We start from the raw sequence: 13,210 nt of genomic DNA, 5'->3' as shown, positions 1-13,210 counted from the left end.
AACATCTATGTTTAAATGTCATAGACTCTTCAGATGTCTGATGCTTGTGATCTTAGATATGGAAGTGTCCACAGAAAATCCATGGAACTGAGACTACCAGATGAGAAAAGGTATCAAACTTTGGGACAGTCAGGGTTCGGCTGAGTTGCGCCCAGACAGAGGTATAGTTCTACCTGAGATGTCCTAGGAAACCTAAGGCATCCACATGGAACTAGCAGGTAGGGTTGCCTTTCTTCTTGGAAAGGGCCAGAACTTAACTTCTGTGTATTGAGGATGGTGTGGCTCTCTGGGATTCCCTGGAGGATCTCAGAGGGCACTGTAAGCCTTTGTGAGGGCAGCTCAGTGGAGACCTGGCTCTCCACTGACTGCTCCACATAAACCCCTATTTCTTAGGCACCTATAACGAAGTATGCACCTCTGGAGCTGAACCCAGTTCTTAATTTGAGTGAAATGAATCTTACCTCTGGAAATCAATTGGTTGGCTTTGTGTTGAAGAAACTGGATATTAAAATGATAACAGTATCAATGAATTAATTTAAAATATTGATTATTTCCACATGTCTGCATACACTTTCACAAACCTGGCACAATACTACACACGTACTTTTCCACCGTACAATTTAAGGCATTTTGTTTTCACCCTCTCTTTGTTTTTTGCTGTTTTATTCTCCCTGCAAATATTGATAAAATGGACCATTTCCCAAAGAGATATGCACATGTATGCAGCTGAGGTATGGTCAAACTTCTCCTGGTATTAGTTGGGCATTTATTCAGAAATTAATACATTGCCCCAGGGGAAAAGAAAAAAAATACATATAATCTGGTAGAAAAGAGTTGTTAAATGAAGTTAGCAGTTCTATCATGATTTGTAAAGTCCACCCTCTTCAGTAAATGACTGAGCCTCTTCCAGCTGTTTGCTGCAGTGCAAATACCCAATCCTTTTCAATGTTGAAGGTAAAATTTATTTAAATTTTATTGGTTGTCTGCAAGGGCGAGGCACTGAGCAATTGCAAATCCTATTAGCTTCAGAACAGAGCCTCGTATGAAATTGTCTGAGGGATCCCAGATGATTGTAAAGTGTTTAGATACCATCACTGGCATAGTAAAGGATGAACTCTACTCGTTTCTAATTTGGTCCATATTGCATCCAACCATTTCTCAGATACCTAACAGGTGAACTAACTCATCCTTTCTGTCTACTGCTACATGATCACATACTACAGTGATGAGAACAGTAGAAACCGATGGGTAGTACGGAAGAGATCTACTGGAATGACCTGTCTCAGTGTTGAGGATTTCTGGTGAAGTGAGGAATGGCCTCAACTTCTACTAAAGAAAAACAGAGAAAGTGGGGAAAGACTTTGATATCTCAGGACCTTTTCCTGGGTGCAGAGAAAGTGGGGTAGGGTAGGGTAGGGTAGGGTAGGGTAGGGTAGGGTAAGGGGGAAATGAATATACATCTCTGTGGGCTCTGACCAGACTTTGGCAATGAATCCAGATTTTGTCGCATTTCTGTGCATTGGCAATCTTTCCAGGAAAATGGCATGCAACAGGTGAAAGGCATCCTGAAGTCACTCAGAGATGATGCCCAGCAGAGCCACAGACTACTCAAGCAGCAAACAGCATGGTTTAAAGAGTGGGAACAAGAAGGTATCACAAACAAAACAGCCTTCTCTTTCCCCAAACCACTTTCCTATTGAAACAACTACAACTTAATTAATTTACTAGCCCTCTAGAAATGAGGGCAGGTAATTGCAATATTACTCACAGGATTCAAGAGCAAATTTACCACATTTAACTCAAGAACAAAAGCCAGTTATGATGGCTTAACTCACTGGAGATACTGTAATATGCAATGAAAGTGTACTTTTAAAAAAGAAAGAAAGCATGAAAGAAAAATACTGTTTTTGATAAGCAGTTCTAGAAGTCCAGGTCATCCTGGTCAATATGATCAGAGTCTTCTTTCTTTTTAGAAGCCTGAACTTCATCAGTGTGTTCAACCTCCTTTGCACCTACACCTTCAGCATCTGCTGGGTCCTCATCTCCCAAAGGATCAGTGCATGAAGATGCTTTGTCCTCTTCTTCTTCCTCACTGTCAGGATACATCTGTGAGGGTTTGCTGCTCTCATCAGTTTGAGCCTCTCCATTGGGATGGTTGTTCACAAAGTCAGTGTCATCTTTGCATTCCTCTTCATCTTCAGACCCCTTCTGGGATTTGTGTGAGAAGCTTCTTACAGAAGAATAACAAGAATAGGCTGCTGTTTTGTTCAGAGTCTCTAGTCTTTTGTTGGTTTTTTTGCCTTTGATTTTTGAGGCACTCTCAGAAACCTTGTTGTTGCCTTTGTCTTCATGTTTTTCATGTGCTTTGTCAGGGTCATCACTGGTAGGTTTCTCATCATTCTCATCATATTTATCATCTCCTTCACTGTTGTTTTCCTCCTCAGCTGAACATGCCTCACCTTCTGACTCTGGATTTGTGTCTTCCACTGCCTCAGCTTCATCCTGCTCAGCTTCTTCATTTCCTTCTGCAACATCTTCAGGATTATTGTCAGTTCCAGAGCCAGCATCTCCTCTGCATTTGTCCATCTCTTCCACATCATCAGCTCCAATGTCTTCATCCTCTGGCTCCTCTGCTTCTTCAGCTTCATTGTCAGCTTCATCTTCAGCTTTGGACTTCTCCTCAGCTTCCTGCTCTTCATTTTGAGTGTCTTCTTTATCTTCCTCTTCCCCATTTGCTTCCTTCTCCTCTTTCTTTATTTCTTCTTCCTCTTTTGCTTCTTCCTCCTTCTCTTTTGGGTTTTCTTCCTCTTCTTCCACTTCCTGCTCCTCTTGTTTTGTTTCTTCCTCATCTTCTTTTGCTTCTTCATCCTCCTTTGTTACTTCTTCCTCTTCTTGCACCTTCTCCTCCTCTTTTGTTTCTTCCTCATCCTTAATGTCTTCATCTTCTTTTTTTCCTTCATCCTCCTCTTTCACTCCCTCTTCCTCCTCTTTTGTTTCTTCCTCATCCTTCTCCACTTCCTCTTCCTCCTCCTCTTTTGTTTCTTCCTCATCCTCATCCACTTCCTCTTCCTCATCTTTTTTTTCTTCCTCATCCTCCTTCACTTCCTCTTCCTCCTCTTTTTTTTCTTCCTCATCCTCCTCCACTTCCTCTTCCTCATCTTTTGTTTCTTCCTCATTCTCCGTCACTTCCTCTTCCTCCTCCTCTTTTGTTTCCACCTCATCCTCCTCCACTTCTTCTTCCTCCTCTTTTGTTTCTTCCCCTTCCCCTTCCCCTTCTCCTTCTCCTTCCTCTTCCTCTTTTGTTTCTTCCTCTTCCACCTTTACTTCCTCTTCCTCTTCTTCTTTTGTTTCTTCCTCTTCCTCCTTCACTCCCTCTTCCTCCTCTTTTGTTTCTTCCTCTTCCACCTTTACTTCCTCTTCCTCTTTTGTTTCTTCCTCTTCCTGCTTCACTTCCTCTTCCTCCTCTTTTGTTTCTTCCTCTTCTGCCTCCTTCCCTTCCTCCTGCTTCTCTTCCTCCTCTTTTATTTCCTCTTCCTCTGCTGCTTCCTCTTTTAGTTCCTCATCTTCTTCCTCTTTTGTTTCTCCCTCCTCCTCTTTTGTTTCCTCTTCTTCTGCCTTCGTTATTTCTTCTTCCTCTTTCTCTTCCTCCTCCTCTTTTGCTTCATCTTCCTCTTCTTCTCTCTCTTTTGTTTCTTCCCCCACTTCTTCTGCCTCTTCATTTTCCTCTTCCTTGGTTTCTTCATCCTCCATCTCACAGTTTTGACTCTCTGCTGTTTCAGGTCCTTCTCCATCTCCGTTCAACACTGAGCTGCCTACATCATTTAATTCTACCTCCTTTTCCTCATTGCTCTCCACTTCCATTTCATTTGGCTGGAGTTCACCCGCATCATTGTCCTCATTTGGGTTGCCATTTTCTGCTGCTTCCTCCACAGAACTGCTGGGAATTGTTTTGGTATCCTGGGCTGCTTCTGAGACACAGGCTTCCTCATTGTCGTTTTTCTTCAACCTCAGGATTTGCTGTAAATCAAATGCTTTCATGATTGGGGCATTGGTGGCCACCACTGGGTTTCTTATTGGCTTGGAAGCCATTTTTTTCCTCAAGCAAGAGTCACATGGGCAGTATTCCTCCTCACTACTTTGTGTACTAGCACTGGCCTCAAAAGCTGCATCAAATGCTATATTTTCATCTACATCAAATGGTAAGTCTGATGTGCTCTCTAGCCTCTGGGTTCTAGTCTGGGTTCCATTCTTCTCACTGAAGAGTGACATTTTATGTATAGTTTGCAATCGCCGTCTCCTCTGCTCAATTTGGAGTGTTGACTCATGCTTGAGTGGTTCATCTGGAGGTCTCGGCATATTCTTCCCTGCTCTGGTTTTGATCTTCCTCAGCTCTTTCTCTATGCTTCTTTGTATCCTTTTACTCACTTCCTCCTTCAGCTCTAGTATCATTTTATCTGTCTGCTGATTGTTCTGCAGGTTCCACCTGACTTTGAATTCATTCATGGCACTGACATAGTGAGCCATGAATTCCTTCTCAATTTTTTTAAGCAGTCTCAGGACCCAAACTGGGTCTGGATCCGCTGACTTCTGCTGGACAAGGGTTGTGTCCATACTGGTGGTCATATCGACTTTGGACTCTGGGTCATTTGGAGACTCTTCTCCAAGCTGTTCTTCTACAGCTGCTTTCAGCTCTGTCCCACAATCAGCATCATTGACATTTGCATCATCCGTAGTGGCTAGCTGATCAGCTTCCTCTTCAAGATTTTCTTTTGGAAGTTCATCATTCACAGCTTCAGCTTCTTGTTCTCCACTTTCAGTTAATTTGCTGTTTTCTCGGTTTCCATCTTCTCCCCCTTCCTCCTGACCATTTTCGCAGTTACTGCACTGATCTTCCTTATTCTCTTCTGCCTCCTGAATTACAGAGCTCCCTCTAGTAGACTGTGCTTTTTCCTCACCTTTTGATTTTGAACAGGCTGTGGAAGGTCGGGATGACAGCTCTTCGTCCTTACTTTGCCCCTCAGCCTCAGTCAGTTCCGTGCCAGTCTCTACATTTTCCACTGGTTCAACTGATTTGAATCCAACAGTTTTCTGTGCCATTAAAGCACAGTCCTTGGCACCAGCGGTACTGTCTTCTACTGAGCCACCAGAACCACTGCTAACATCGACCCCAGAGGAGGACAGGGGGGTGAAGTCATAATCTACAGATTTGGGGGATTTAAACCCAGAGGCTGTTTTTGCCTGCTCACTTGCCTCTTGACCTGAACTTGGACCACTTTTTTCAGCTGTGCATCCAAACCACAGGGCCTGAAAAATATTTAGCAGCTCCATATACCTCGACTTACTCAAATATTTTGATGTATCTGATGGATCTTCTGAATTTTCATCAAGGAGCTGGAGACTGGCAAGACAAGTAATCAAAATGTTGGCAGAGTTACTCAGTTTTCTTCCCATAGTGGGGGACACTTCAGGCAAACTGTGTGATCGGTCAAATTTTGTTTCATGTTTTGAACTGAGCAAGGCCTTCATGATCTGGACAGAAGTCTTGACAGAGGTTGGAAGGTCTCTTCTGTTGTTATTTTGGCTGGATGTAACTGACTGGCTGCATTCTGCCTGGTCAGCTTTGGCAGCTTCGGACAAAGCCTCAGGGCTTTCTTCCTGATTCACGCATACTTCAGCCTCTTCATTAATAGCAGTGCCTTCTTCTGTCTCTTGTCCCTCTTCACCCTTTGCCTCATTTTCAGCCTCCTCCACGTTCTTTTTCTCAGCTTTTTCATTCTCTGAGATTTCCTCTGTATTTATACTGTTCAATACCTCAGTGGTGGCCTCATTACATTCCCCTTCTGCACCATCCTCCATTTCATATTTCATAAGCAATGCTTCTGACGGGATTTTACTTAGCCATTCTTGCACAACTTCTTCTGGAGATGTATTTGGTAGAGCAGATGGCATTAAATCGCTCCCTTCCTCCTGCACGCCTGTGTCTTCTAACTCTTCCTCAACTTTTCTGTTGCAAGAATCATCAATCTCTTTATTCTCCTGATCATTTATTTCAGTCGCAGCTGATTTAGACCCATAGGAAGTGGCTTTGGAGGAATCTACAATTTCTTTCTGCTCTTTTCCTGTGGTCAGCACTGACTCAGTACCTATGCTGCTAATGGAGGAATTTTTCAACATTTTTGAACGTATTTTGTTGCTGTTCGGTTTCCCTTTTGGTGGGACAGGGCAATGCATACTACATACCGACAAATTCTCAGACAATGACGCTCGGCTGGCGTTTGACATCTTCACATGAAGATTTGTAGTTTTTCTTGGCCTTGCTTTTGAAGATTGAGATACGTTTGACTGTGAATACCTATCGTTACTTTCCTGGGATGTCTGTGTCAATGAACATTTATCTTTTACTTCTGACTTAGAAGAGGCTCTTGAAAAGACACTTGCAGGATTTCCATTCCTAATGCCAGTCCCAGTTGAGTGGACACTTTTTGAACAAACACTCTCACTCATACTTCCCTGTCTTGAAGTGGCCTCTGAATTAATCTTGGAACGACCCTCTCCAGCTTTTTCATTAGGGCCTGAAACGCTCGAGCAGAGGGAAGGTGTCTTGCTATTTTCTTCTCTATGGCTTCTCTTCTTTGAGCCTTTTGAGGATTCACTGTAGGCATTGGTTGTACTTTTCAAGCTTTTCTCCTCAGTAAAACCTGCAATTACCTCTGCTTCACTAGTAAATGAAATGTTTGAGTGAAGAGAACCTGACTTATGAGACATGGCATCTCCGACAGATTTTTTCTTGATTTCACATGAGCTTTTGGAGTAATTAGATGCCCTGCTGCATGATCTCGCATCATCTGCATGTAGGGAATTCTTCTTTTTATTCCAAGTGGATTCAAGTGATGACACAGACATTTCAGACTGTGCATCTGCATTAATATAGCTGTGTTTGCTCTTTTTGGATCCTTTGGAAGAGCAAGATGCATTGCACAGAACGATCTCATTGCTGTCACTTCTCTTGCTGTGCCTGTCACTAGCTCTGGAATGGGAGGCTCCTTGCGTAGAGCATCGTTCGCTGTCACTGCTTTCATCTCTAACTGATTGGCTGGGCTTTGTTTTTGCTGACACTGAGCTGACATCATTGAGTTCATTTTCTTCTTGTTCTGCTTCAGCGTCTTCACCCTCTTTCTTAGGGCAGGACTCACTGGAGAAGGAGGAGACTACATTGTCATCAGAGTGGTCACCCTGTTCGCTCTTTGCTCTTGGCGTAGTACAGTTGCTAGACTTGCTGTGCACACTGCTGGCAGGAGTAGAGCACTTAGTGTTATTTTCTTGATTTGTGTTCTGAAGGCTTGAGGAGGACATGCTCCTACCCACACTACTTGTTTCCTTACATACATTCTTCTTGCTCTGTCTGGACTGCAGAGAAGATCCTGACATGACACTCCCAACTCTGCTGCTTTCAACCTCTTCCATATCATCCTTTAGACATTTCACAGAGGAAACTTCAGAACAAATTTCATCTTCATTTTGTAAATTTTTTTTGCTGGCCTCATGGTCTTCAGGGGCGTCTTGAGTATCCAGGTTGTTTTCACAGCTTGAACGTGACATTAAACCCAAGGATGAAGGTCTCTGACTATTGCCCGTGCTTGCCCGAGTGTATTCTTGTTGGTCCTCTCCATTGGAAGCACCTGTAGACAGATCACTTCGACACATACACTTTTTAATGGATCGGTATGCCACTCTGTTCTCTATAGTCTCTGAGTAGGATGAGGACTCTTGCACAATGTGCTCAGAGAATTCCTCACTGGACGTGGTGTGGAGGCTATCCATGGATGCCATTTTTCTGTGGACTACTCTCCTCCGGGAAGATGTGCTGGAGCATGATGACCGTGTGTGCCAGGTGCTTTGTACTCTGGGCTCTTCCCTCTGGGATGTGTGCATGGGGTTTTTCCAAATGTCATAGTCCTGGTGTTTCTTTCCACAGCTGTGACAATGAGCCTCATCACATTCTGATTCCTCAAGTTTTGACATGTAAGAATCAATATCACAGGGATATAATGATTCATCTGCCTCTGAGCTGGCTTCTGGGTTCATTTTCTGTATGGGGTCTACTCCACTGTCCTCCTCTACGCCTGACTCTTGGCAAGGCATTTGGTTCATCAGATTGGACTTTCTGATCTGAGTGGACCACTGCAAAGTCTCATCGTTTAGCAAGCGGAAACGGACTTTCATCTCAACAGACAAGCTTCCATCCTTGTTCACATGCACCCGTTTTTCTATGTCATCGTTGACCAAGGAATGGACCAGGTCTCCAGGTTTTGAATGTGAGCAACCGTTTGAGAAAGGTGCACCATTATCTGGTGAGGCAGCGAGACCATTAGGATACGACTTTTCTGATGATAAAGAAAATCTCATCGACCTATTGCTTGATGCTGACCGTGGATGGATAACACTTTTTTTGGCTTCCAGTCCAAAGTTCACTGGTGTTTGAAGTAAGTGAAGAAAAGAAAGATGGAGAAACATGTTAACTCATATGAAGATATCACAAATTATATAGATCAAACCCTCAAACTAGTGAATACTGGTATTATTCCATTAAAGCTAAGCCTATCCCAGTTTACATAATTTCAAAACTTGACTACATTATGACGTTTTAATAATATATGTTACGTTTTTAATGAATAATATGTATTTAAATCTTCTATACATTACCTTTATTATTTTTTTAATCTAAATCAAAACACAAACACTTTTTTGTTGTGTTAAGTGCATACCAGAAAGAAGAAATATATACATATATATATATATATATACACACAGACCAATTTATTCCCAAGAGTTTCTGTATTTTATTGTGTTGCAAATAACCCTTTATTCAACTGTGCAAGTTTTCATCCTTTTTATTCAGTTGGGGAAAGATACATGGAGAAGTGACCCTCTTCCTTAGCTAAAGGTCAAGTGTCACACATTTATCGTGCATCATTCACTTCTCTCACACGCCAGGAAACAGGTGTGGCCACGTAGACCAGAGCAGCATGAAGTCCCTGCAGGGATGTGCCACTGTGAATAATTATAATGTTTATTAAAACATAAAGAACAAGTGGAAAAGAAATTGTGAACTGGTGATAGTTACAAAGAGAAATAGTAGCAGTTATAGAAGTCGTCAGTGATAGTAAGGGAATTTTAAGAATTGTAACCAAAGCACATCTTTAAGGCCCAGTGCAGTGTTCTGCATAGATTTACCGAGGTCCTAGACCCCTCATTTTGAGCAGAGTACATTGCTATCACACTGTCTTGCAAGATATGCATGTCTTGTTTCTAATATATGTTTGTTCAAATTTTACTTTTATGTATCTGGACCATCACATGCCTCTGTGGCATACGAATGTGCAGCTGAATGGAGGGCATTTTAGGAAGGAAATGTTGAACAGGGAGCACACCAACCAAGACCAATAACACATGAAATAGCTGTTATCTAATCATCTTTATGCATTTGAACTGAACTATCTGCTCAGTCATTTGATGGACAAAGTTTCAGTTTATTCCTGCTGCTCCCTACAATTTTTTATGTCTTGGCCAGTGAGTGCGGGATGCCTCTGTCCTTAAGTTTCTACAACCAGTTGTCAGCATATGAATGAATGTTTTCTGGCTCGTGGTATTGACAATGGAGAGAAACAGGTGCACCTGCAGAACACATTTCATTTCATCTCATCCTAAAAAAAATCCCTAATATAGGTGAGATTAATTGCCCTTTGGAAATGGGAAGTTTCTTTTCATAGGCCACTGAGGGTGGGTGGCTTAATAACCTGTGGCCTTAGATAACTCATGATGAAGTGCCTAAGAAATATCACTCTAAGTAACCCATAACATACTCCTTCCTGAACATAACCTTTCCATAAAAACATACTTTTTTCCCAAAGGGTTACACCACAGTTGGAATCTGCAGGAGAAACAGTCTCCTGCCGACAAAAACAGGGCATCCTCCAGTCCTGATGCAGGCAAAAGCAGAAACACAGGCAGTATCAGACAGACAGATAAGGGGGTAGAGGATTCGTGGGAAATCTCAAGGGTTTGGGGAGTCTCAGAGGCACACAGGAAAGGAGGGAGTTCTGGAAGGAAAAGGAGACACAGAGATATGAACGAGGAAGGGAAGTCAGCCAGACACAGGGAGCATGTAGAAGAAAGACTGGAGGGTGTAGGGAGGAAATCCTAGAAGGAAACCAGAGAAAAAGAAGGGGAGGATGGAAAGGGCTGGGAGGCAGAGAGAGGGAAGTACATTTTCCACGTGAAATCTGCACATTGGGGCAGTACAATAGGTGTCTGCAATCTCCATGTTGTGGGACACAGTTCTAGAGATGACTGTGCAATAGGCCCCAGAGTTTTTCTTACTTTCATTGTTTTCGTTGACATTGTTGCCATTGGAACGGGGAGCCAGATTGGGCAGCTTCTCCACTGAGTGTTTCCGCAAATTCTCCATCGATACAGGTTTAAATGGCTCCCGGCCGACACACACCAGCACGCTGGGACAGTGAAGCAGAGCCTGCATGCTGTCGATCTAGAAAGAGAAGAGCAAGTGGATCACCATAAGCCAATAAAGCAAAGCTAGATTCTTCCAGAATCCACTGAATCCAGGCCCAGAATCCACTGAAATTCACTTGTCACCTAAAATAAAATCAACACGGTTCTGGAGAACTTCAGGGTCCACCAGAGTCTGTTGGCAGGCTCTGTTGCAATATTATTCTATTGGTAGAGAAGCTCTGATGTGCTTTAATCAGATCTCCGAAGATAAGGAAGGGGTGGGGGAGATTACCTAAGGGAGATGTCATTTATTGCAAGGTTTTACATCTCCTGGGAAAGATTTAGGCATAATCAATGTGGTAGTGAGGAAAGGGGTGGAACTGGAGGGTTTTTGGTTTCCCCTACAGAGAATTACACTCTTTAATTCTCCTAATTCCTGTGTGGAACAGCAATAATTAGCTGGTGAATGCTACATTCCAGATTGGCCATCGATTCTCTTCCTTCCTCTGCTCAGGAGAGGATAAGAGCTGTGACTTCCTCTAGTATTGCCTCAAATGCTGTCTCAGATATTACCCCAAGTATTGCCTCAGTACTGGACATTGTGGGACATGGTCCCTCAGTGTGGGAAGTGCCTGTGAAGGAATCTGCATTCCTCCGTGAGTGCCTAGGCTTACACATTGCCTCTTCGCCTTCACCGCATGGCTTGTTTCCGGATTACACACCAAGGCCTTCATGTCAGCTGCAGCTAGTAACAGGGAGCAGGGCTAAATGTGGCAAAAAGTCACTTTTACCCAATGCAATGTCTACCTAGGATCTAAAGGAGCAGGAATCAGTCTTGTGATGAGCACTTGCTAGGCAAAGCCTTGACCCCCTCTCCCACCATGTTTCTGCAATCTCTTATTTGAAAGACTGAAGTAAATCTCCCAGGTAAAATACCTGATGGCTTCCAAAAAGGATGACAAGGCTCTCTTTCTGTCCAGTGGCCAACATCTGGCAGGTTTATGCTATCAGGGGGTCTCCACAACCCAGCTAGGATGTCCCTTCCTCCTCAGCCTGCTACATCAGAGAACATCTCTACAGCATATGGGAGCTCACAGCGATAATGGACCAGACGACCACACAGTACGCTACCAAGGTGTTAGCGTGCACCCGTGCTGGGCTGAGCATGATCTTGCCTGTAAGATGCACCCTGACCTCACCGTGTCATTTAATCATCAGCCCTTTAACCAGCAACCTAGTATGGAAAAGAACAAATCTCAGAGGAGCTGCGATGACAGTTCTGCAGTTGTCACATGTGCCTGGCATAACAGCGTGTGAGGAAAGGGGTCTGGCACTCTCAATATCCCTGCAGCCAAGGGATGACGAATCAGGCCCCCTTCAGAGCCCAGGCTTGTTGTTTGTGAAATGCCTCTGGAGTTCTGAGATTAGTTAGTACTACTAGGGCTTTGAGAGGTAGCAAGATAATACTGCTGGATCTTCGGCAAGTAAGAGGAGGGTAAATGTGTGGAGAGTGAAAGGACAGAGGCAGAATCACACTCCAGATCCAGTAAAACACATCTAGTGATTGATCTTATGTGTATAGCAACAACTTTTTAGCGGGAATACACAAAAACCTCTTCATCTTCCCCTTAGTTTTCATTGTGTTTGCACCATAACAACACTTGCGAGCCGAGTCCCGTTGAGTTTGTTGCTATAAAAGCCCGCAGTAAGATAGGCTCTGCTCTCTAAAGGTTACATTGAGCATCACTGTAGGTAAGGCAACGAAACTGCCGAGTCTGTGTGAAGAGTACCGTGAAACAGTAATTAACCCTCAGATCTCAGTTTGTGTCTACTCCTTGCCATTTGTCAATAAATCCACTTCTGGTCCATGTATTTCTGAAGGAAACATCTTTCTAGCTCATTTCAAAAGTTTTTAGAAAGCTTATAATTTAATAAAATAAATACTTTGAGTAGGCTCTTGCCACCTGTATAGCTCTTTTCCTCCTTTACTTTCCTGTTCTTTTTTTCTTTTTCTTTTTATTTCTTTTGTGAGATCTTTTGCCCTGTCCTCATACAAGTAGAAAAAAAGTGAGGGCAAAACTGGAGAAAGATAAAAGGAACTAGAGGGGGAGAAGAAAGAAAATTAGACATGAAATCTCTTCCTACCCTAACATAAAACAATTTGTCTTTAAACCCCCGCCAAGTTCAGGAACTGTTCGTATTTGTAAAGGGCATTTTTTCAGTGAAAGCTGTTTTTTGCCCAGGGTGTTACCTCACACCATACTGTATCTCTGTAGATAGATAGATACTTCAATCACATTCATCACCGCTGCGTTGTATGTGCAGCAAATAGATGGTGCCAATGAAACAGCTTGAGGAATCAATGGAGCTGAGCCAGCCGAATTATTGCGTTTGCATACACTGCACAAATCAAGTCCTTTCAATATACTTGTCTTGTGGGACTTAAAGAGTCTGTCACGTAGTATCTCTTGCATCATCAGCTCTTTAGCAGTGTTTTATACCTATAACATAACTTTTCTTCCTAATATCTTGCCAGCTTAATCTCTTTGAATTAATAATTGTAGAAATTAATCTAAATTTGGGAAATCAGCACTTTGTAGTGCCTCATTGTTAAAAACATTTTGGTAGTTGTAAGTACAGCTGGATGTTTCCTAAGGGTTAAATACATCATTTTTCTCACATTGATTTAGTTTATTGCAAC

General features: G+C 42.9%; 1 protein-coding gene across 3 annotated transcripts in view; it reads right to left on the bottom strand.

Annotated features, from left to right (window-relative positions):
• Positions 1-133: 133 nt before the first annotated feature.
• The window catches only part of RP1L1 (RP1 like 1), a 77,008-nt gene continuing 63,931 nt past the window's right edge, over positions 134-13,210 (bottom strand). For all 3 annotated transcript variants that reach the window (XM_080389167.1, XM_080389168.1, XM_080389166.1), the window contains 2 exons: positions 10,381-10,546; positions 134-8,471 (listed from right to left, as the gene is read on the bottom strand). In XM_080389167.1, coding sequence (XP_080245293.1) covers positions 1,921-8,471; positions 10,381-10,546 — 6,717 coding nt within the window. In that variant the 3' untranslated portion in view covers positions 134-1,920. The remainder of the gene's footprint in view (positions 8,472-10,380; positions 10,547-13,210) is intronic.

The sequence above is a fragment of the Falco punctatus genome (genome assembly GCF_963210335.1).
Source record: "Falco punctatus genome assembly, chromosome: 5".
NCBI lineage: Eukaryota > Metazoa > Chordata > Aves > Falconiformes > Falconidae > Falco > Falco punctatus.
The sequence above is the reverse complement of the archived record's forward strand: the minus strand, read 5'-3'. Positions and strand labels throughout refer to the sequence as shown.